The sequence below is a fragment of the Catharus ustulatus genome, chromosome 3 (genome assembly GCF_009819885.2).
Source record: "Catharus ustulatus isolate bCatUst1 chromosome 3, bCatUst1.pri.v2, whole genome shotgun sequence".
Classification (NCBI taxonomy): Eukaryota; Metazoa; Chordata; class Aves; order Passeriformes; family Turdidae; genus Catharus; species Catharus ustulatus.
This window is the reverse complement of record NC_046223.1, coordinates 19,426,476-19,450,793: the sequence shown is the minus strand read 5'-3', so window position 1 is coordinate 19,450,793 and position 24,318 is coordinate 19,426,476. Positions and strand designations below refer to the sequence as shown.

General features: G+C 42.6%; 1 protein-coding gene across 2 annotated transcripts in view; it reads right to left on the bottom strand.

Annotated features, from left to right (window-relative positions):
- The window catches only part of SUSD4 (sushi domain containing 4), a 71,010-nt gene that overhangs the window by 29,052 nt on the left and 17,640 nt on the right, over positions 1-24,318 (bottom strand). For both annotated transcript variants that reach the window (XM_033054053.1, XM_033054054.1), the window contains one exon: positions 464-676. In XM_033054053.1, the coding sequence (XP_032909944.1) occupies positions 464-676 (213 nt within the window). The remainder of the gene's footprint in view (positions 1-463; positions 677-24,318) is intronic.

The window sequence follows — 24,318 nt, the reverse complement described above, 5'->3', positions numbered from 1 at the left end:
CTGGCTTTAAACTTTTGCAGTCTATGTGTATTTGATTTTGCTACTTGACTCATGCATACATCATAAAATACTATTGCTTAAAATTCCTGATTAGCCGGAGCAGTAGCATTGGAAATGAATAAAAAATACTGGAGAAAGGAATATTAGGTGGACAGCTTTAATAAATAGCTACAGTTAACTTACAATGGAGGTTGTTTTTCCTCTCTGCATCAATTTGTAGCTAGTTAAAAGGGGAAGTTAAATTCTGTTTTCACATTTCTTTATGTCCCTTTCAACACACACAGCCTCTCATGGTACAGATTTCACTGACAAACGAGGATTATGGATGGAAAATTAAAAGTAATAATAAGACACGGTGAAATGGACACCAGCCTGTTGTGTTTTGTCCAGAGACACACAGACGTGGTACATGGGCAAGGGAGAAGAACTGACATGGTGAACAGCTTGAAGAAAACTGACTTACCTTCTTGTAGGCACACAGGTTTATCACTGGGTTTCCAGCTCAGGGAGCCATTAAAGTGTCTCACACAAAGTTTTTTGGAAGTACCATTGAGCCTGTATCCTTCTTGGCAATGGAAGCGGACCACCACGCTCTCAAAGAAAACTCCGGCGCTGGGCGTCTTGTAGCCATGCTCAGGAGCTCCAGGATCAGCACAGGCTTGCAGGTCATCAAACCCTGTGTCAGACAAAGATACAGTCCAGCTGTGCTCATTTACTCCTCATGCTTTTTCTGTCTTTATCCGTTATCTTCATGAGGACCTTGTGCCTTCCATACTGACCACTGGCAACCCTGCTTGGGTACCAGGTACTCCAGAACTGGGAGAGGACCCACCCCCAGCTGCAGCTGAAATGCTCAGGTGACAGAAGGACTCCTGTCTTTTCATCCAGCTACTGGGGAGGCAAAAGTCAACCACACTCCTCAGTAGCTGCCCTGGATAAAAATAAAGCGCTTGACCCAGCCCAGCAGTGGGGATTGCTCAGTAATGTATCTGTAATTACTTCTGGGGACTATGGGATTTTGGAGGTCCCGTGCAGTCACTGGTAAGAATAATAATGTGTCAGAAGCAGAGAGGGAGAGGAAATAAAGGGGCATGAAACTTAACTGCCATCCAAAGACACAGTAATTGAAAAAGGAGAACTGCTAAGTACAGGGAGATTTCAAGATGGGAGGAAAATCTGCACAGGGGAAAGGGACACTGTGACGTTGGGTGAATGTGATCCCCCCTTATCACTTTGGCTTGGAGGCCCTACCACTCTTTCCAAACGCTGTTATGGGAGTGCTGTATTGCTTCATCGACACCAGAAGGCAGTTTGTAAAGACCTTTACCTCTACAAAATTAACTGTAAAATAACAAACTGAACCCCAACAGAAGCAATCAATAAATGTGACTGTTTATCACTTTATCAAACTCATTTCAATGCCATTTGCATAAGTGGAAGCTTTTTTTACTGTAAAGCAGCAAAGGTTTAGTGCAGCACTGAACAGGGGCTGCATACAGAAAGAGAAAATAGCTTCGGAGCAGGAACAGCAGGGGGGCAATTAATGCCGGCGGGAGGGATGCCTGGAAAATGTGAAAATCATTGCATGGTAGTTTTAATGTTTTGATTTTAAAAGAATAGTATCAGAGAGCCTCAGCTACTTCCTGCATGATAAGAATGAGGTGCCTCCACGGTGCAGTCAGAGAGAAGGAAGATATTACAGTAAAGGACTTCTGGAAATAAATCTCCGTTTCCTGAGGCTAAATCATTCCCTCTGCCAAGGGCTCGTTGTGACGCTGTGGCAGCCAAATGGAGAGCACTGAAGGTGATGAAGAGCCCTTGCATTTGAGCACTGAATGTCTCTGCTCAGTCTCCTGGCTGACAGCTGCCACTGGAGAAGCAGGAGGCCCACACCAAGCCACTGTCCTGTGTCTCATCACCTGCTCCTGTCAGCAGAGGCAGGGCACACTATGGGGTCACCAGGAGGGGCTGCACATTCCTCATTTCCAGATCCTGCACTGAACTCCCCAACCAGGCTACAATTCCCAGGAGGTGACGTGATGGACAGAGCCCAGCCCGAATTCCATGACCAGCAGCCAACCTGTGCCCCTCTGCAGTGCTCCAACACCCCTGGACCTCCCTCTCCACTTCACCAGCACCTCCTCTCCTGGCTGAAACAGCACAAGGGCAGCACAGCAGCTGCTCCTGTGCAGCTTCACTCCTGCAGGTTATCCTGGGAACTGGAGGGTCAGTGCAGTGGCCAAATCAAACACTGAATTCCACCCACGCCTGCTTATCCACCACACAGCTCGAGTCCTCCAGTGCAAATCACCCCAGACTGTCATTTGCCAATGGGATGAACAAGGAGAAGCACAGTCATTATGACCACGGGATTGCACGCTGTAGGCAATACTTACTAGCAGAGAAAGGCTGTCCATTTTTACTGGAGATTAAAAAGAGGCTTCTTATGTTTCAGACAGCAAACGCACATCCTTTAATAATGTCAGTGGAGATCTTAATTATTTCCCATTAAACCAAGGGATAACATGACATTTAGATCAATTTTGTTACTTCAGTAATCTTGGAATTTGCAGTCAGGCGAGGAATATTGTAACCCACCTTGAGGTATGTGTCCTTTCTCACTAGCTGCATCAGGGAAAAATACACTACTGCCTACTACTTTGCCTCTGCAACTATATAGAAAAAGGAAAGGTGCTGAGGTCACACATAATTTGCCTGGTAAAAAAAAAAAAAAGTGAGCCAAGCTCATTTCTCAGTTTTCATTAAGTGAAATATGCAAAGTTAGAGATTTTGTGCTGGTCAGCACAAAATTCGACATGCAAGGCAAGAATGTTTTCTTCCCTGGTGCAGGCTAATTCTCTGACCCCACCCCACTTTTCTGGTGACCCTTCACAAGCAAAGATTTCCATTCCTCCTTGGGATCCTTTGGCAGTGTGTTGGTCTCTCAGGTTCTGTCCCTCGAGTGCCATTAGCAAGCAGACAAATCTGTCCCCAGGTGGGAATTCCCAAGTAGAAGCTGAACACTAATGGGAAGATTGAATTATGCACCCTCTAGTTTCTGCAGAGCCAGTAGCCAGCTGTTACTCAGCTACTGCATAAGGGATGACACATGGACTCAGCACAGCATCACTGAAGTTTCAATTCAGATTATTTAGCTGACAGCTAAGTCCATTGGTCTTTTACAATTTAGGTATAAAATTTCTGGTACAATATTCAAGAACAACAGTGCTCAGACATCCCTGAGAATTGCCATCTTCCAGTTCTTCTTAATGATGGCAGACTTGGACCCTTTACATAATAACCCTTTCCATATAATCTCATCTGGTTCAGCTCCACCCTCTCAAGAATTTGTAAATACATGTCTTCAATGAGATACATCTCAGTATTTTTTTCTCACAATCTTTGTTTTCTTTTCTTTTTCAAAACTATGAATTTAAGAGCAGCTACTCCAAGTTGTGATACAGTAACTTTCTAATGGTAGGAGCAATCCTACATTAATAGCTGAGATGTTATAGACGTCTTATGCTCCAATCCCTTTAGAACCTGACAAAAAAAGCCAAAAAGCTTCTCAGCCAGAGCCACAGTGTAAGTCCTTGGAAGAGAAAGCCAATCTTTTGGCTATAATAAGTGTATCGAATAAGATAAAAAGTAGCTTAGAACTACAATGGATTCTGCTTCTTGACAAACCCTTCAATGAGTCTTTGGGGAAAAGATGATTAATGGACTTTTTCTCATGGTTACAAGGAAGGAAGGAGAAATCATCATCACCACCTACTAATAAAAATTAAACAACACACCTGTTAAATAAAGTAGTAAACTTTCATGCTGCCTATACAGTAAAATTTTAGTAAGGCCAGCATAATCAATACCACATCTTTAGCAGCAACTTTATGGGATGCTATTGCAGGCTTTAGGTCCCTGAAGTAAAGACTGCACAATTACTGCAGGAACTGACTATTTCAGTAATCAAAATAGGTTAATATTTGGTCCAAATTGCATACTTTCTGCATCACAGTATCTTTAAGGGATACTGTGTAAAATATCATGGACAATAATGTCTTCTTGGCAAGGTTAATTGAGCACATAAGGTCACCATCACCAACAAAGCATGCAGTTGATACAGAATGTATTTTGGTTTTGGTATTTTCCAATTTACCACATTTCTACTGTTGGACCAACCAGAAAATAACAATGCTCTTAATTTGGTTAACCCTCAAGCAGATTATATGGGTGCTTACTTTACCTAAACTGCTTGGTATTGTCAGTCAGGTAAAATAATGCAAAATTAACGGTAAGATTGAGAAATAAGCAATGCCCTCCTTGGAGTATAAAATGAACTATTGAAAATTACTTGATCAGATTGCTCCTAGAATTCTGCATTGTACATTTTCAAACATAAAATTATTCATTTCATCCCCAATGAAAAGCCTGAAATGTTGGAATCCAGAGGAAAATTACATATGTTTGATGACAAAAAATCATGCTAGCCACAACTGAGCTTCAAGCATGCCTAAAAAAAGGCAGGAGGAAGAATCCCTCAGTTCATCCCACAAATCTGTTTTTCTGTTTCTTTTTCTCAATTTCATGCTTTGTTTTCCTTGTTTCCCTCTTCCCTCACCTCCACATCTTACAGCTCCTTGTAAATTCATGGTGCTGTCAAGGTGATTTCTAATCTAGATTTGATTGACTTCTTTGCCTCTAAACCTGCTATAAAACATTTCTCTGACACCCTGATGATGCATGTGAGCTCAGAACTGGCTGCACTCCTTCTTAAACAGAGGTATCACTCTCATTTCATACACCCAGTGAATGAGAAGTGACATATAATGTGCAATAATATCCAAGAGAGAGAGTATTTTCAGTGTTAGTCTTCAGTAGGATGGAGAATGGGCTTCTTGTACATCCACACCTGCATTTGGGTTCACTAAATCTGTCTCCACCAGAAGCAGAGGGAGGCAGGAGCTTCACAAAGACTGTGGCAGGACCAGATTGCCTGCATGCACATTTTAGGAGTCTGTAAACACTGCAGGGGCAGGTTATCTTAGGCCAGCTCTCCGTAAAAAGCCATTCTGGGACTGAAACAAAAGGGCCATGAGTGCAAGCATGCCAAGGGCTTGCTTGTCTTGTACAAAAGAAAAGTTGTTTTCATCCCTTTAGGAGTTTCTGCCCTGTTTCTGTGAAAGCCATGCAGGCACAGAGCTGTGTGCCTCTGGCTGTTTATGCTTCCTTGCTGTTGATGATGTTAATTGAACTATCCATGTACCCCAGGAGCAAGAAAAGGAAGGATGTGCTTCGATTAGCATCTAGACTTGGAAGTGAAATTTAATTATAAAGCTATGATTTCATTAGTGAAATGCCTCCTAAAATCCAAACTCTCCTTAATCCCTGAAGGGTCACTAACGCTTAAGCTTCCCTGAGACTTCAGCAGCTTTGTAAAGCCCAGCCCTGTTTAAGATGTGAATCACAACCTCCCTTGCTATCCTTGCAGAACACGCTCCCAGCTCCCAGCACGGCTGGATATCCCCCCTCACATGGCTAAGCCATACCCAGGGCAGCCTAACAAGCCACTGGAAGGAGCTGAGAAGTTCAAATTACTTTGTAGGAGAAACAGAAGAACAAAAAAGACCTCCAAGGGCAGGTATTATGCTTAAGTCACAAGCTGATCTACCAAATCAAGAATACCATTAAGCTTCTTTATCCTTCTTATAACACAAAAGCATCATAGCAGAAAAAAAGAAAATCAGTGTGTAATAGAGCTCTTGAGCACCAAACTGACCCATCTGCAGTAAAAAATGGATATGCAAGCCCTCCATGAAGGGCAGCAGGCTCCAAGAGGGGCAATGGGTCATTCAAAAGGCTGAAAGGTTGACTCATTTGCAATTCCTCCTTTTTCTGATCTTTCATCTTCTCCCACAACCCCGACCTCCCACCTGTGTTCTCTATCCTCCTACACCACATCCCAGTGTCAGCCAGCCCATCTGCCCTTGCACTCTCCTGAGAGACCACTGTGCTCCCAAATCCTGCCCACCACCATGCTCACCACCTCCCCTTCTCCTCTCCTCAGCAGGCCCTTGGGAAGGGGCACTCACTCAGAGATGCTCCTGAGGGTCATGATCAGCTCAACCTTAAAATCCCTACTCAGGTATATGACAAGTCCCTGGGCATTTCTGTGCTAAAACAAACTGGCATGTCCCTGGAAAGCCCAGGAATTGCTGCTCCCTCCAGAGGGGGTACAAGGGAAGGAAAGTGAGGAGCCAAAAGCAGGATAAAGTATCCTCAGAGGAAAAAATGATTCTTCTAGGAACCACCCAGAAACTGCTTCTGCCTGGGAATACCACCAGGGAGAGAGGAGCACGAGCTGCAGTGTCAGCAGGGCAGGTTCCTGGGTCCTGCAGAGATGACTGCAGATGTAATAACAGCATCTTTATTTCAGGGGTCACGCCTCCAATTAGTTACTCCAATTACCATTAACGCTCACGGCTGACAGCACACCCCAGCTGGAGCCTGACCAGTGCCACACAGCAGACAACAAGCTGAATTTCCTACCCATGGAAACCATCACCAGTTCGAATTTTGAATGTGAACCTTGATGCAGGATTCTTTTATTGGCTTGACATTAGGCTAATACATGAGGAAAAAACACAACAAATTGCTGGAGAAGGAAGGTGTTCAGAATAAAATCAGCAAAGCACTTCAGTAAACCCACAGCAAACTAAAAAGATGTATTTGTTTCTTCTGGAAAAGCAGTTTCTTCTAATTAACATCTTAAACAGCACAGGCCTATCCCTTTAATCACAACTTCTCACAATTAATATAGCTATGTCATCTTTGTAAATAAGCCATTTCATTTATAATGCAAGAAGCACTTGTTACTCCCAGGCTTTGGTAATCCAACAAGTCTGACTGACTGCATAATTTATGAAGCCTTATGAAATGTCATATGCTGCTCTGTGATCCTCTGAACTTGCCATCACTTAAATGAAAAACAAAAGGCAGAAAGCAAATTTGCTGCTGGTTCTGCTGACAGAGCTCCCTTCTGTGTTTTTGTTACAGAAAGTTACCATGGCTATCCTGGGATATGATTCAGGGTGAATAAAAGCCAATTTATCACACAATAAATCCCACAACCTCCTCCCAGTTCTTAAATTTTTAAACTGGATATTTATTTTTCCAACAAAGCCATTGAAAATTATTAAACTGGTACTCTGAGGTCTAGACTGGGGTGAGCTCAAATCAAGTATTAGGCAGAAATAATTAAAACCTAAAGACAAAGCGTGGTCAGCTTTCTGCAAATAGAGGGTGAATATTTTCTGAATCTCCATTTATTCAGCTAGTTCAGTTTAATGACCTGTTCTATTCAAGCTGCAAACTCAATCAGAAATTTTTCAAAGTGTAAAAACAGAGAGGTTTTCTACTCTTCTGTGAAAAAAAAGCATGTGAGAATAAATGACTTCTTGAATTTCCAATAATATTTCATGTTTCTAAGTTAATTTAAAATACAAAATGTACTTAGATAAGCTTTTCTGTGTGCATATTTATTATCCTTAAGGTAATTTAAACTACTTTAAAATGGTTCTTCTTGGAAATGGTAGTTCCACATTTCTTATCGGAATCTTGAACATTTATGAATTCTAATTTCTATTTTATTCATTCTAGTTTCTATTTAATTTACTTATTCTAATTTCTATCTATAAAAAACTTTAAAGATGGTTTGACAAGGATGACTAATTTTTGAAACAATCCAGTTTTAAAAGACTAATCAAACACCACCTTTTGCCATAATAAAAACAAGAATGCAGTAAATGCACACTAAGCTCTCTATATGCTTCAGTAAATGGGCAAATACCTAACACATCCTCCCATTCATTCTGCTGATAAGGCACTGTAATAAAGTTGATATTTTCCAATGTGTGCTTGTGGATTGGTGACCCATAAGCATCATCATAAGGAAATTAACATGTACAAATCCAGAATACAAAATATTGATAATCACTTATGCCAAGATTTTCTTTTTACTGATTTAAATGAATAAGTGAGCTCATTATTTGGATTTAAACCAACCAACCCCATTTCTGTTTTCATCCTCAGATGTAACTTTTTACATATTAGCTGCCGAAGGATTTCATTAGTGTTGCAATACTGTCAATGTGGGAATCCAGCCTCAGGTCACTAAACTGGATTAATAACAACATAGAAAGCTACTAATAAAAATGTGACAAATAAAATAAAACAATATTCCCATAATTTCAAGAATTCTATGGACCTGCTGTGTTTTTCAAAAAGCAGTATCTAAGTATTGTTGTTTATCTGTCCCATATTTATAGCAGTCTGGAAAAAATTAATTACCATGAGTTAGTTTAAACAATCTTAGTCTAGACAGGCAACCCTCAGGAAATATAGCAAAAAAACCCATAAAAAATGAATCATGAGCTAGTTTCTATAGTAATACTTCTTCTAGACCAATAGCATATAATATTATTCATCACAGCAAATCCAAAGTGATGAAATGTCACTCTATTCAGCAGAGATCCTTGTTTCTATAAAATTCAGGAATCAAATACTCAGGGGTATGAGCTGGGGGGGTTGATATTTATGCTCTCATCAGCCACAGGCTTCCCTAGATAACACTATATTTTTATTGTATACCACAGTATGGTAATCCAACAATTTTTTTGCTTTTCAGCTATGCTGTATAAATCGATTTTATACTTTCCCAAGACCAGGCAGAACTGGATATGGGGACAATCAGGATTAATGTGTGAATATTGTAATACTAAACTTTTAAATGAAGTGCACACTAGAGATGACTGAAAGAGAGGGGATTTGAAAAGCTGGTTCATACTAAAACAGGAGAGCAGACAGACACTGTTTCCAGCTTTTGCACTGATTCCTTATCACAATCCTCTGATGTTTCTGGGTGTTCTGTCAGCTCTTATTCCCTACAGTGATTTTTCCCTATATGCACCTACCCATGAAACCATGACCTTTCCTCTTAAATGGGGACCTCATCACAGCCATCCATTTTTTATTCACCCTTTCCTCTGTGTATGTTTTACTTGCTGATACTCATTTGCTTAGCCTGGCACTGCTGGGATGTTATTTACCTACAGGTCTAGGAGATGCAAAGGAAAACAAGGTGGCCTTGGGGGTTCACCAGGTATTTCCCACATGAGGACTGGCATTGCACTTTCCTCATTTGCTTCAGATCATCCTGAAAAGCATTTCTATGCAAGTAAAGCTTCTACAAAGCAAGATCATAAATATCCACTGGGGGAAAAAAAATACCCTTATTGATTCTGGTCCTAATCTGGACCCAAGGAGAATTGATTTTCTTCTATATGGAAAAGTTCCTGTATGCTTCTGTGCCCTGCTAGTATTGTTAGCACAAAACACAGGTTTTACTCAGTTTCTCTTAATGAGAATGCATTTTCTGAAGAAAAATGGATCATAATCATCTTGCTCTTTTCCAAATACGTGATAAACCCCAAAACTGTATAGAAAGGCAGCAGGAATCTGGATGAGCACTAATAATGAAATATTGTCATCCTATCCAAACATTTTTAACTTAAATTACAGTAATTTCACGAATACAAGCCGCACCAATTTGACCAAAATTTTGGTGGAAACCCGGAAGTGCGGCTAATATTCCGGGGCGGCTAATCTATTAACAAAATTCTAAAAGCTGCCAACACGGAAGTGAGAGCCCGCGGCAGCCCCAAGCCAAGCTGGAGCCCGGCCGGCCCCGGCAGAGGTGGGAAAGCCTGGCAGAGGCGGGGCCAGCAGTGCGGGGGGCGGGCGGCAGAGCCTGAGCCAGCAGGGCGGGGGAGCCCGGGAGAACTGGGGCTAGCAGTGCAGGGGAGCATGGCAGAAGCAGGAAGGCCGGCGGGTGGGGCTGCCTGGCAGCGGGGGAAGCCCAGCAGAATCGGGGCCAGCAGCGTGGGGGAGCCCGGCGGTGCGGGGGCCTGCAGTGCCGGCCAGGGCGAGGAAACGCGGCGGCGGTGCAGACGGGAGGGGGCGGCCGGCGAGCCTGGTGGCGGCGGCGGCAGCCCTGCCGGCGGGGCGAGCGAAAGCGGCGCTCGCGAAAGCGGCGCTCGCGAAAGCGCCGCCGCGAGCCGCCGCGAGCCGCCGCGAGCCGCCGCCGTGAGCCGCCGCCGCGAGCCGCCGCCACGAGCCGCCGCCGCTCGCGAAAGCGCCGCGGGGCGGGCGCGGCGCTCGCGAGGCGCGGCGCAGGGCGAGCGAAAGCGGCAGCGGGGCGGGCGGCGAGCCCGGCGGCGGCAGCCCTGCCAGCCGGGCGAGCGAACGCGGCAGCGGGGCGGTGCTGACGGGAGAGGGGGGCCAGCGAGCCCGGCGGCGGCGGCGGCAGCACCACCCGGCCAGCCCCGCCGAGCCGTGGCGCTGAGCTGGGCCACCCGGCCCCGTCGGCAACCATGAGCGGGCCGAGCCTTCCTGGCCCCGCCCCGAGCCAGTAAAGCCCGCTATGCCGCGATCCTGTTACTAATTGGCCAATTTGTGAAAGCTGCGCACGGATTCTCGCGACGAACGAAAGTGCGGCTAATATTCGGGGTGCGGCTTATCTATTGACAAAGACAGCAACATTGTCGAGGCACCGGGGGTGCGGCTTATAATCCGTGCGGCTTGTATTCGTGAAACTACTGTACTCATTTAAGTGCTCTGTCCTGTGAGTTATTCTGTCCATAAGGAGAAGACTGGAAAAATCAGTGGGAGGTTAAGATGATGCAGACACATTTTTCTTCCCTTTCTTTTTGATTTATAGTTGTGTTACACTGTTACACTTAATCCTTAGTGCCCATTTTCCTCAGAAAGTCCTTCCAAGGAACTCCCAACAGATAAAAAGCAATGGGAGGCTGCTCACAGCATCAGAACAAGCAACTCAGAGCAAAGTCACAGAAGAGCCAGTGAGCAAGATGGAAACATTTATAATTAAAATGCTATGCAGCCACCGTGTTTAACCCCCTAAAAAAATCCAGAAAAATGTCAATGATAAATTCCACTGGCATACTCAATTTTTGTGGCATCACTGAAGAATTATTGGTGTACAAAGTCCCCTCTGGTCCAGTATGTCCCCTTTCAATGCAGTCTGTTTACCCTCTAGTCAGCTCTCTATCAAGCCTCCAATTCTTCCATGACCCCAAATCTTCACAAATACTTTCCCTAGTGGCAGTTTACAAAAGTCAAGGTGGACAATGTCTCCTATATTTTCCATCCTTGGGAGACCAGCTGTTTTCTCTGGAGATTAACAGATTTTGACACAACCTTTTTTTTAATACAGCTATGTTTTATTTTGTGTCCTACTTCCACTATTTTTAACCTCATTACATTAAAACAACTCTAAAATCTCAAATTTTTGATGTGAGAGAACCAAGTCCCTGATTGCCACATCCTGGGGCTTTCCTTTTTTTCCCCCCTTGAATCTGTGAATAACAGATAGTGTCTTAGGGAAATACTGAAAGTTACTGCATTTCAGTTCTATGGCAGTAAACTTATGCAGAAGAGGAGGAAGCTGATGACAGAAGAGAAGCCAAAGGAACTGGAGCAGGAAGAGCAGGAGAGACTTGGAAAGGTACAGAACTGGGATGTAGGGACACACAAAAATGCCTTAGCCTGGAAGGATGTTTGGATGCTATTTGGATGGTGATTTGGATGCTGTTTGGATGGTGATTTGGAAGCTGTTTGGATGGTGATACCACTGGCAGGTCAGAGAGGAGGAGATGGGAACACAAGAAGCAGCCCAATAGGGTTCCTAAGAGGTAAAACATGGAACTGGAGAGGGACAAGAGGGAAGAGAGGGAGAGACCCTCAGTCACAGGCAACAGAGATGGGCAGTGCCTCACAGGACAACTTTGGAGGCTGGTGAGACACTGAGAGCCTCCTCAAGGGTTAATGGCCCACACTTCTGGATCAGAAAAACCTGATTTATTTTTTTTCTGATGGCACCTCTAAAGCCTACAGACTTTGCAATGTACTCAGCGTTGACAACACTGAAGTTGAGACTGTCAGAAAAAGTCTTGTACAATTTATGTAACATATACACATCACTATTAGTCAGCTGAAAGATTGAGAGTTAGGGTATTCTTGTGCACAGATAATAGGTATTGCTGAGCTACCTGATGCTCAAAATATTTTCATAAAAGCCAATCTGAAAATCACATATGCTAGTTAAATTTAAAGATTATGGGCTTTTGTTCTTCAGAAAGCATTCATATCCCCACCTTGCATGAAAATAGGTTCTCATCATTTTGAAGAAACAGAGGAAGAATAAGCTGTTATTAAATTGTTATGGTACTGTAAGTTGATTAACTGGGAACTAGGAAAGGTCTAGAGCTGATAAAGTGATAGTTTATTCTTATTCGAGGGACAGAAGTTTTAACTATATGCACAAGCAATTTATTTGAAACTTATTTTTCTTAATAGATATTCATTTGAGGATTTCTGCAGCCCCTCTTTCCCCAGAGTGTTAGATGGTTCTTTTCAGAGCAACAGCTGCAGCAAACCTAGTTAAAATGAAGAGCAGGCAGCGCACAGATCCATACATATGCTTTGCAAGAAACAGGCAGCATTTCCAGATTTATATGTGTGCCAGTCCCCTAGGATATCATAATTGTGTTTGTTCTTTTAATAACTTTAGGCTCCAGTGATCAGAATAAAAATTCTATGCTGAAGCTAATGCTTCATCCTTAGTTCACCTCACTACCCTGAATTATATAGTAAGCAGACTTAAATAAATGCAGGAGTCTGGCTCCTTCCTTACACCAGACTCCAGCCACGCACATAATAGGTTGCCTGATTTAATTCAAGGTCTCTTTCTTCAAATCTTACTTTGTTTTTACAAAATATTTGGCTCAACCATTTCTTTCTGTGCACAGCTTTCCGAGCCCGCCTTCCAGCCTTTGCTGAATTGCAGTCTCCCTGAGCAGCACATCAAGCCTCCTGAATTGCAAGAGCAGTTGGGTTATTTAGACAATCTTGTTCTTCCTAATTATTATATCTACACTTTACATTTACCACCTCTTTCAACAAACATACCCCAAATAACTGAGTTAGTTGAGCAGCTTATTAAGCAGGCATGGCTTTTGAGCAGCTATTGTGACTACGGCATGCCAGTCCTAATCTAATGATCACATATGATTTTTTAATTCCTAAACCAGGCTGCAGATCACCTTGTAATGAAGACAGACTTATAGATTACCAGTATCCATGAGGGGCATTGAGACAAGCAGAAGTCATAAGTAGCATGGGCCAGTGGATGAGCAGAAAGCCAAACTCCAGTCAGTCAGTGCCTAGTCCAATGTGTCATACAACATAATGGCTAAAAGTGAGCTGAACATGCCCAAATATACTCCCACTTTCAGTTTCTGACCACCTTGAAAGATCTTCTTTTTACATGATCTGACAATATCTTGAACCTTGTTTGAGACCAGAGATAACTGCTTTAGGAAGGTCAGAAATTATTGAATCATAAAATGGTTTGGGTTGGAAGGAATTTTAAAGTTCCAGCCCTGTACTATGGGCAGGGATACCCTTTCACTAGAGCAGGTTGCTTAGAGCCTCCTCCAATCAGGCTTTGAACACTCCCAGGGATGGGGCATCCACAACTTCTCTGGGCAACCTGTGCCAGTGCCTCACCACCCAATTCTTGCAAAATTCATGGAGGCCTTGCTGGATTAGGCAAGACTACTTGTCTTTGCCACACATGAAATACGTGGGTATTTTTTGCATCCAATAACTCAAAACAGGTTTCACAATAAAACTCTGAGCTTGGCTGTTGAAAATGTTGAAAATGTTGACCCTTTTCTCTTCATCATTGCCCATCCTACAGTCCTCCTGAGAACAATAATGCCCCTTTGTTTCCTTATCTCCTCTATCCTTACTTAACTTTCTTCTGTGGCTCTGTTGGGTGTCACCTTCCAAAACCCTTTATTGAAATATTTTTCCTTTCTTCCTTCCCATTCTTATTGATGGGAATCATCCAACAAACACGATTTGATCCAGTGTCCAGCACCAAAACTGCCTTGACTCCCAGGAGTCTATTATTCCCAGAAATGTCTCTGCCTTGATGTCAATCTGCCAGGACCCTGAGGACACTGGCTGGCCCCACCTGGACCCCCACTCCCAGCCTCTTCCCATGGCCAGGAGCTCAGGCAGAGCAGCCCTGGGCTCCCAGACCTTGTCTGGGCTGTGCTGCAGCTGCTCCTGTCTCCAATCCCATCTTCTGGGTGAGCCTTGGATAGATCCACCAGCACATTCTCTGCTCTGGCTGGGTTCATCCCCTGGATGCTTCTGGGTCCCATCACCAGACCCCAGCTCTGCTGAGGCCCTGGGGGACTGTGCCCTGGTCAGTGAGAGCACAGACCCAGTTACCTTCACTGTTTTCCTTTCTTTTCCTTGTCAAGTTCCCCAATTCTCCATTTTTTCTGTGTCCTAATTTTTTCAACACTCACCCCAGGACATTGTTTTGGCTACTGTGTTTTTTCTCAAGCTTGAATTTATCTTTTTACGACACCTTCCTATTCCCCCATTTTTCCCCTTTCAATTCCAGTTGTCTTTAAAACTCCACCTCAAAACTCCATTTAATTCATTCATTCTTGCCAGACCAAGCTGCTTTCCCCTTTGAGGATTGTTTTCCATGAGGTCTGAGTTTAGGCAATAAAATCCACAGACAAGAAAGCATCTTGCCACACTTAGTGGTCTCAGACATAGCCTGCCCTAACCTTGGACTGAAAATTTTAATCTTTTAACTATTTGTTCCTGGAAAAGGCCACCTTTCTTCACGTGTCATTCATTTCCTGTGAATATGTTGCTGTCCCTATAAACAGAGAGACTTCCATGGATCTGACCTGGCTTATTGTTAAGAAAACTTGCTCCTGGGATGAAAAGAAGTCTCTCTACTACTGATTCCTTACTCAAGCCACTTGCTCATCAAAGACACATCAATCATCACACATCAGGCAGGAGTGACCTCCACAGTCACAGGTTCCCTCACTGAGATACCACACATGGCTTCACCTGAAGCTCTTTCCCACTCACAAAGCACGCCCGTCCTCCAAGCATTTAGACCTTCTGCTCTCCCAAAATGCAGCATCTTGTGCCTGATCAGCAATCTGCTGAGACCAGCCATGGATATGGGAATGACAACTCTGCATTGCTTTTATTTTCCACTATCTTAGTGGAAAAACTGCATAGATGTGTGTCCTTCTGCATATTAAAACTCAGCATACTTCCTATGTCTAGATACAACTACACACACAGCACACCACATACACAAGTCTAACTGGAAACTGAGTGAAGGCTGAGGTAAAATAACTGTATCCCATGGAAAAATTGAGGAAACTGCAACTCTAAGTCTCTGTATGCGATCCTGGCTGAAAAATCTCAGCTTTGTCTCAGGAGGCAAGGGATGCTCTCTCAGTGTTACCAGCTGTGCTGTGTGGTATGGAAAAAATGCAAGAGCAGATACTCCAAATTGGGATGAGTTCAGCAATTTTTTTTACAATTCATTTAATCAGTAATCAGGTGAACAGTCTGGTGCCAAAAACCCACATGGTTATCCTTACTTTTGAACCCCCAAATGAGGGAGGAAATTGCTTTAGTGTGATTTATAATGTCAATGAAGAGTTATACTCTCTTTGGTAATGACATTGTAGGTTACATTTTCTCTTTGGGGAGAAAGGTTCTGAAGTGTTTTAAGCTGTCTCATCTACCATTACAGACTCCAGAGAAACTGTGAAATCCTCATGAGAGTCATGACTGTATAAAAATCCAGTTATAACCCATGAGCCTCTCTGCACTTTGGTTGTGTTTTTTTGTTGTAGATTCTAGGCTCCATCAAACTTTCATGGAAAATTTGCCAGTTTTATAACCCATTGGGCCATTTAAAGGGCTTCAGCTGTACATTATGGCTGCTATGTTTGTGGGCAGATTTTAGAGTGAGAGGGGAGAGGCAGAACGTGACGAGCAGGGAGCACAACTTGCTCATGACCTACAGAAAATGAATGGACAGCACAAACTCCCAGGGTACAAATGGGAAGAGTCCTACTTAAAACCTTGCTTTGGCAGCTGGGAGGGTCAGGGTCACTTCCAGGGCTGGCAGAGGCTGCCTGGAGCTGGTGTGTGTCCCTCCCCCTTGCACAGGTAGCGGGTGGCAACTGAGCCACAGCAGCAGCCCGTGCACTCTCTTTGCCCATGAGATGAAATGCATAAGCTTCAACTTCCTGCAACCACACTATTTACCAGATGGATTCCCAACAAACAGCAGAACCCAACTGCTGAATTATTTTACATATGCTTGGAAAGCCTGTGAGGAAAATAAACACAAAATAAATTACTAATGGGAATTGAGTGATGCGCTTTTGGGCACAACAGACCCCATCGTTGTTGTTTCAAAAAACCTCCATGCATTACAATTCTATTAAAAAATAGTCAAAATCAAAGTAGCTTCCCACTCCAAGTGAGATAACAGGTCTAATTTTCACTCAGTAGAAATATGAATCCTGTTCCTGTCTGAGCACCTGTTCATTATCCATGGTGTACAAATGTGTTAAAGCTCATATTGTGCTGGAAATATGCTTCAGCTTTGCCTGCAAGAAATCCCCTTTTCCCTCTTCACTATGAATCTGCATTGCTGCTTCTGTACAACAAGTATTATTAATATTATTATTACTACTACTACTTTTCTTTTTGGTTTGGGAGGTGCTCTGCTTTTTCCAGCTTTTTTATTTAAAACAAAAACAAAATCCAAATGAAATTAACGCAGCCACGAGAGGGAGCCTCTGATGTCTTTGTAGAGAAGGAAAAGCTATTGACAGTGACAGAGAAATTAATGAAAATAATTATACTTGAGAAATTGAATTCCAAGAAGCAGTGACTTTGCCTTAAAACCAAATTCTATTCCAGTGTAAGGTTTTGTGAAAAGATGTAATTTATGGCGTAACTGTCTCCTTTCAATATGGAAAATATTCAGAGGAAGGACAAAAAAAACTGACTGGGATGAGAACAACTTTGATTAACAACTGCTTAATCTAAAAATGCAGCAACTCTTCAGTCCTGGTGAGTAGCAGCAGAAGCAATTCAGGCTACTGAAGACAGCCAGCCCTTTGCAAGCAGATATTAATATATAAATGCAGGAGGGTAGCAGAATAGTACCAAATTTTCATTATCTAGACATAGACTTTTTGAGAGATTTTGCAAAAGAAAACATGCTGCTTTTTTCCTCTGTGTGATGTCTGTGTGAATACAGGTTTTATGTATGTCACTTCTTGGCAAGTAGGGGGATGAAACCAGAGCTCTCCAGAAAAGACAGCAGAGCTTTCTCAGACCTCTCAACATCTTGCATAACCCTATCATGTTTCCTAGACAGCTGACCTTCAAAATGTCATAAAAATAGGCAATATTAAAAGTACACTTCTACAGAGTGGCATCTGCGCTTTATATCCTATTCCTGCCATGGCTCTTCAGAAGAAATCTGCCTTAAAGCATATTTTGCTTAAAGGATAAAAAGAGGATACAGTGTGTTTGCAACTAGTATCTTCAACAGTACATTTAGTGAAATATTCATCACTTCTTCTAGTCCCTGAACTCCTTCTGAATTGCTTATGTCATTTTTTAGAAGATACTCACCATATAAAGACTTTTTATGTTGATATTTCTTAACTATCATCCTTCTAACCAAGAAATTTTGCCAGGGGCTTTACTTCACAACTACAAAAACTTATGTTTTAGTTTATTCTGGAGCTGTGACGCTTCCCTTTATTTTCCAACTAATGGAGGAAAATACTGCCAGGGAAATACCAGAGTGATTTCTCTGATGTTTGGTACTCATCATATTCCATCAAGATGCTTCTTGTGCATGCCAGGGAACTCAGTTCTTGGCTTTTCTTTCCCATAACTGACACAAATATGCTACTGGAACCCACATCAGTAACACTGGGCAGTTGAAGCTATCTTTCATTCTCATATCCAAAATAACTCTGCACAGGCAAACTAATGACTAACACAGTGGTCACAACGAGGTATTTTAAAAATCTTGTCCTAATATTTTCTGAAATCCAAAGATGTTATGCCAGAGAAAAAACAAGAACAGATTATTTCATTTAAATGCTTCAGTACAAAGTTACAAGGCACTGAAAACAAGGATTCCAACTGAAGCAGCTTTAGCTACAAGCCTTGCTGCCAACTCCACCTTCCCCAACACAGCACAACCCCTCTCCACTGCACATCTGTTCATCACACCTAATATAATCTCAGTTATATAAGCAGCTCCGGCACAAGGCACTTGATATAAATGTTGATGTCATGGTGATTTTTAAAAACAACATTTCTATTAGCATTCTGTCTTCAGCCTTCCCAGCTGGCTGACTGCAGACCATTTCCCAAGATGTTCCAGTTCTTCCCTGCAGAGCTTTCTCATGTATCTTAATAATAATTCATAACATTTCTATTGCACCTTTTACTTTGACTCCCACTGACATACTCAGCTGTGACTTTCAGAGCAGCAGTAATGCTGTTGTAGCTGTGATTGCCTCCAGGATACATCAAGGCAACATTTGTCAGGAAAAGAAATATATTTTACTAGACCAATTAAGATAATTATAAAAAACAGACCATCTCACAGTCACACAAGGCCTTCCTCACAAAATCTGCTGCATTGTCTCTCCTGCAGTTATGAACTAGAAAATGCCTGCTTAATGGAGTGCTGGCCAGAAGATTGAATTGATTGGGAATATAACCTAACCTCGTTACAGAAGTTATAAGTTTGCAAAGATTTTATATTTCGAACCAGGGCAAAATCTAATCAGACTAGAAACGTATTTTCAAAAGCCCTTTTCCTCTCCCTCTCATCATCCTTAGACACCTCACTGACCTCTTTCACCTTTTCATATACATGTGGATCAGTGAGTAACTATGTACATTTTATGCTGAAAATTAAGAGGCCAAGAAATGCATGCCAGAACAAAGAAGAGAATACAGATCAATCTAATTCTAAAGCAATCAAAGAGAAAATGAGGTAAAATCCCTTTGCAGATCTGTTCCCAGCATTTTCCCTCCCCAGTTTCAGGAACAACAAGCAATCACATGCCACCATAAATTAGCCTACCTCTAATAGCATACACACAAGGCCAAAAACCAGCGAGCAAACATCACTGAATATAGTCTAAAAAGCGTAAAAATTATTTTTCTTCTGGCATGGATTAAAATGCTATGAAGTAGGATAACAGAACCTTTAGTAGAGACTGCAAATTTCTGCCATTACCCCAGCAACACTCTCTGATCCCAAGGAGTTAAATTCTGCAACCAAGCACAGTTCAACTTCCACAATCTCATCCAAAAGTGGCACCTCTGATGAGACTGTGAAAGGTCATGAGGAGACCATGTGGGATACAGACATCTGAGCAACCGGAAAATCCATTTTACATGTGTGAGTTCATTTAATTATCTACTTAGATGGCAGGAATTTCTTGTCACTGTTGAACTAAGGTCACTGAATCATGAGCTTAAAATACAATATTCTTCATCCCTCTGTCCAATGTTTCAAGGCCATCATGGCTTTTATGTAACCAACTATGAGATCCTGCCAACAGAGCAGTAATTTCATTGCTACATGACCAAAACGTATCCACACATCCAGAATCAGATATGGGAAGAAATGTCTCAAAATGCATGTATGCCTGTGAAATAAGTCACTTTGCAACTTCCAAAAATCTTAATTTCTGTGTGGTATGTGCTTTCCATATTTGAGATATGTTTGGTATAATCTGTGCAATGGAGAATTACATCTAGGACTCATTGCTACACAGCACCTTAGTGTAACAGCCAGCATATTCCTATAAAAGCCAGTTCATTTGACCTTCTGCATCTTGTTTTAACCAAGCTGGGAACACTCCTGCTACACCATCTGTTCCTACCATGGAAGCAGCAACACAAGGACACTGAAGAAAACGAGCTGTGCCTTGGCAGTTTGGTCCTCCTCGAGCCAAGGCAGCATACGGTCATGTTGTGTGTTCATCAAGACACCAGTCCAACAAACTTCTTAATTTCAGCTGAGGATGGTAGGCAGGCTATGCTAAAAACAAGTCATAACAGCAATAGCAAGGGTGGTGACAGTAACAGCAAATCACAATAGCACTGCCGTGCCTAATGTCATTATAGTTTTAATTTTCTGTCATTCCCTTCACTTACATTGCATTACAGATCTTTAACTCTGTATTGAAAGGGTTGCTAAATTGCTTCACCCTGAACCAGTGCTCCATTTATCTGGACTCAAGCTAGAAAAGATATGAAAGGGGAAAAAGGGTAGTTACATGTGGTCAAAATTAAGTATTTCTTAGGCCATATTTCCAGGCTGGAATTAGCCAGGTTCTGGAACATGAGCAAAAATATCCTCATGTGTGTATATAAATCTTGCTGGGTACACTTAAAAATTCAAATAGTAAGTCTGAGATCTTCATGTGCCTCTTTATGTTCTGAGTACCACAGCCTCACCCCCAACTTGCCATAATTCCATGTACTTTGGACATGACCTGCACATCACATTCAGCCATTCCATGACTTTACAATGTATTATGATGGAGTGTGTCCTCCACACTTCCATTTCCCTGACAGGACTGATGGACAAGTCTGACAGACAGGCTTCCTCTGATGTGTGAACAGCAGAACTGCTGAGGCTGGAAGGGACCTTCTGATCATCTGGTCCATAGCCCCAGCTCAACCAGGGTCAGCTAGAGCAGGCTGCCCAGGACTGTAAGGCTTTAACTATCTCCTCAGATGGAGACTCCACCATCTGTCTGGGAAACCAGTACTTGGCCACCCTCACAATGAAAAACTTGCCAGATGTTCAGAGGAAACCTCCTGTGTTTCAGTTTGTGCCTTGTACCTCCTGTGCAGCCACTGGGCACAACTGAATATTGAAAGCCTGGCTCTGTCTTCTTCATCCCCCCCATTCAGGTTATTTTTACACATCAGTAAGAGCTTCCCTGAGCTTTCTCTCCTCCAGGCTGAACAGCCTCAGCTGCCCTGGCCTCTTCTCACAGGAAACAAGCTCCAGTGCCTCTCTTCCCAGTGCAGCCCAGCTTTTGCTGCAAGGGCACTCTGCTGGCTCATAGTCAAGGACCCCAAGCTCCCTCTCTCCCAAGCTGCTTCCTATCTGCTCAGCCCCAGACTGACTAATAAGATTTGTAAAATTAATTTGAAAATTAACTCCCCTTTAAAATGTGTTTCTGCATAACACCAGACTTGGATGTTGATGCACAAATGGAAAGAAAAAAGAGATCCTTTAGACTAGACCAGGCAGTGGAATTTGTTACAGCCAACTGTGAAGTGTTGATGAGTCAAACATGAGTCTTAAAGTGGAGTGCTCAGCTTGCAGCTACCCTGACTTAAAACATTCCTCTCAGACATTCACATAGGACCAGAACAGACAGCTATACTCTTCTGCTTTGAAAACATCTCCCTGGTGTAGTTTGATAGGATTCCTCTCCCTCGTGTACAACAAAAGAAGATAAACACCCGTGAACACCAGTTTTATGCCTCCTGTGAAACACAACTCATCTTCAACCTTCTACATCCGTCACTTCAAACACAGAGATGAAACTTTCACTGGGCTATCTCAGTACCCAGGTCTGGCCAAGGAAAAAGCAAATCCTTGAAAAGGAAAATACCCTACACAATTTGCTACATCATGAAGATTGCTTCCAGTCAAAAGCAAGTGGTCAGCAGCCTGTTGCAGTCCAAGTGTCTTTGGATTCTTAACTCAATATCCACATGGCTTCTGCAACTATAAAACCTCCTTCCATGGTTAAAGGCTTCCTCCATGACTTGAAGACATGGCCAAAGCACACTACATCTTTCCCTGGATCAACTCTGGATCTTCTGGATCTACTACCCTATCCCACTATACATGGCAGCAGGTGGAAGCTACAGAGTTCATAACTAAGGGAAGGAAGAGCACATTCCCAATGACCCAGTATACCAGGAGTCAAAATCTCAGTGATCTTCCAAATCACATGGCAAGAAGGTTGCACCCTCTCCTGAAATTGCCCCTTCAGGCCACAGCAGTGTTCTCAGGATCAAGATTCCAAAGACAAGATCTGCAATACAACAGATGCAGTGACAAAGGGTGGCAGAATTCCACCTCTTCTGCTAAGCTCTCACCTAGGGAATATGATTGTGATCTCAAAACTTACTATGACCAGAATGAAACAAAAGGCTCACATCACTATACCTCACAATTCCACAGGAATTTTCCCAATGAGAATAAATGCGAAGAGCATCAATAAAAATTTGTCCATGCTGCACTCTTGCTTAATGCACTGCAGAGGGAAGGGAGAATATACATGGTCAGTATTTCCTTTTCTGACCTTTTTTTTTCACAGCAAGCTCTAGCCTTAGACATCTGCACACATTAGACAGATGCAAGGGTAAATGGGTTAAAAATGTGAAAGTATAAGCGCATGGTTCACAATATTTCTGCAATTCTCTCTCAATGCAAAATTCTACTGAATATCAGTCAGATTAATTCTTTTGTTGAAAAATGAATGGAGGATTGATTACCTATGGCCTCTGCATGTCAAAGGACTATACCTAGTGCAAGGACAGACCGAAAGCTACAAGTGATCACACCCTCCTTCCAAGAGATTGAGAAGACAGTGATTTAGAAACTGCTAGTCTTCAAAAGGCATTCAAAGCAAAGAAAATCTTGAGTCTTCAGTTTTGAAGATGATTCTAAAGAAATATATGATTTACTTAACATATTTCACAATTTAAATCTTTATAACTCCAGACCTGTTATACAAGTCAGAACTTTCCAGAGTCTGAAAAAGAGCAATCAGAAACCACGTGTGCATGATTGCTTATAAAACCAAAATGTTGCATAAAACACATGCAGGGCATTTAGGAAACTGAGGTAGGAGACCAGCTCCACTAATTTCCTCAGACTACACAGACATATGCCCAAAGAATAAAACCATCATCTTCTAGACATTTTGTCTATTATGCTCCATTTTAATTTCTAAGTAGTCAGATCTTTTGCCCAAGGAGTCTTTCCACTTGGCACTGCTAACAGATCCCTGAAAAAATCATATATTCATTCAAAAATTGAATAGAAACACAATTTACTAACAATTACTTCAGCTACTTATTCCTCCAGATTTCAAATATAAAGCCACAGCTTTGCACCCCCAAAACAAACTCACCCTGCAGACAGGATATTAGGATTCTCACCACTGTGTCCCAGTGAACCAAGGTGCACAGGGACATCTCAGCTGCTCCTGCACAAGTCCCTCATGCAGTGGAATCACAGTGGATCAGCCACCTTGGGGCAGTCCAAGGATGGGCATTGCCTTCATTTCACACAGCAGCTGTTTGGTGTGGCAGTACAAACCTGAGAACAAGACAAATCCAGGTTCCAAGGGTACCTGGAGGCACAAGCAGTCCCTGGAGAATTCACATGGTGAGGGCTAAGCAGGGACAGCATCTGTGAGCAGAAGTGGTGAGCACTTCAGAATGGGATGAATGCCCTCCTGCACATGCAGAAGACACATTCATGAATAAGGAGAAGTGTTCATCTCGAATAATCAGTCTCAGGAGCTGTCACCTGCTCAGGTGAAGCAGATAAAAGATCCATGCTTAAATAAATATAACCTGTTTGATTTAAAAAATCACTGCCTCCAGCAAACACTTGAGTATATATTTACATGAAGAACAGAAGAATGAGTAGGCAGAATACAATATTTCACTCCATTCCAGAAGCACATTGCATAAAAATCCCATAAATACAAGCCTGGAGCAATGTCAAGATTATTTCACTGCCTACTAAAAACCTGCAATTTTGCTGTTAAGCTTGATGTCTGGAGCAAGATTCATTAATGGTCTAACACAGTGGTGAAACCACTCACAGAGCACGGTTTTGGTAGCAGGGGACACACGACCTCACCCAGAGGCTGTGGGAGAGGTTCTCAATCCAGAGTCAGAAGCTGGATTCAAAAGCAGGGAGACATCACTGAGAGCCACTGCAGTGAAAAGGGCAAGGAGTGCTGCCTTGTTAAGCAGGCAGCAGGTCTGGGAGCAGTTCTGCAGACAGAATAAAGCAGAACTGGCTGAAGAGGAGTCCTCTCCTGGGCTTGGCTAAGGGGATCAGACTGTGTAGTTCCAGTTCTTAGCATTTATCCATTTAGAAACCTTTTCGGCTCAGGTCATTCGTACAGCATTATCTATTGACAAATAACCTTTATAACATTTAAGTACAGGAGCACATCTACTAAAAAACCGTCAGATTTAATATTTTCCTGCCTGCAGCTGACTCATTAT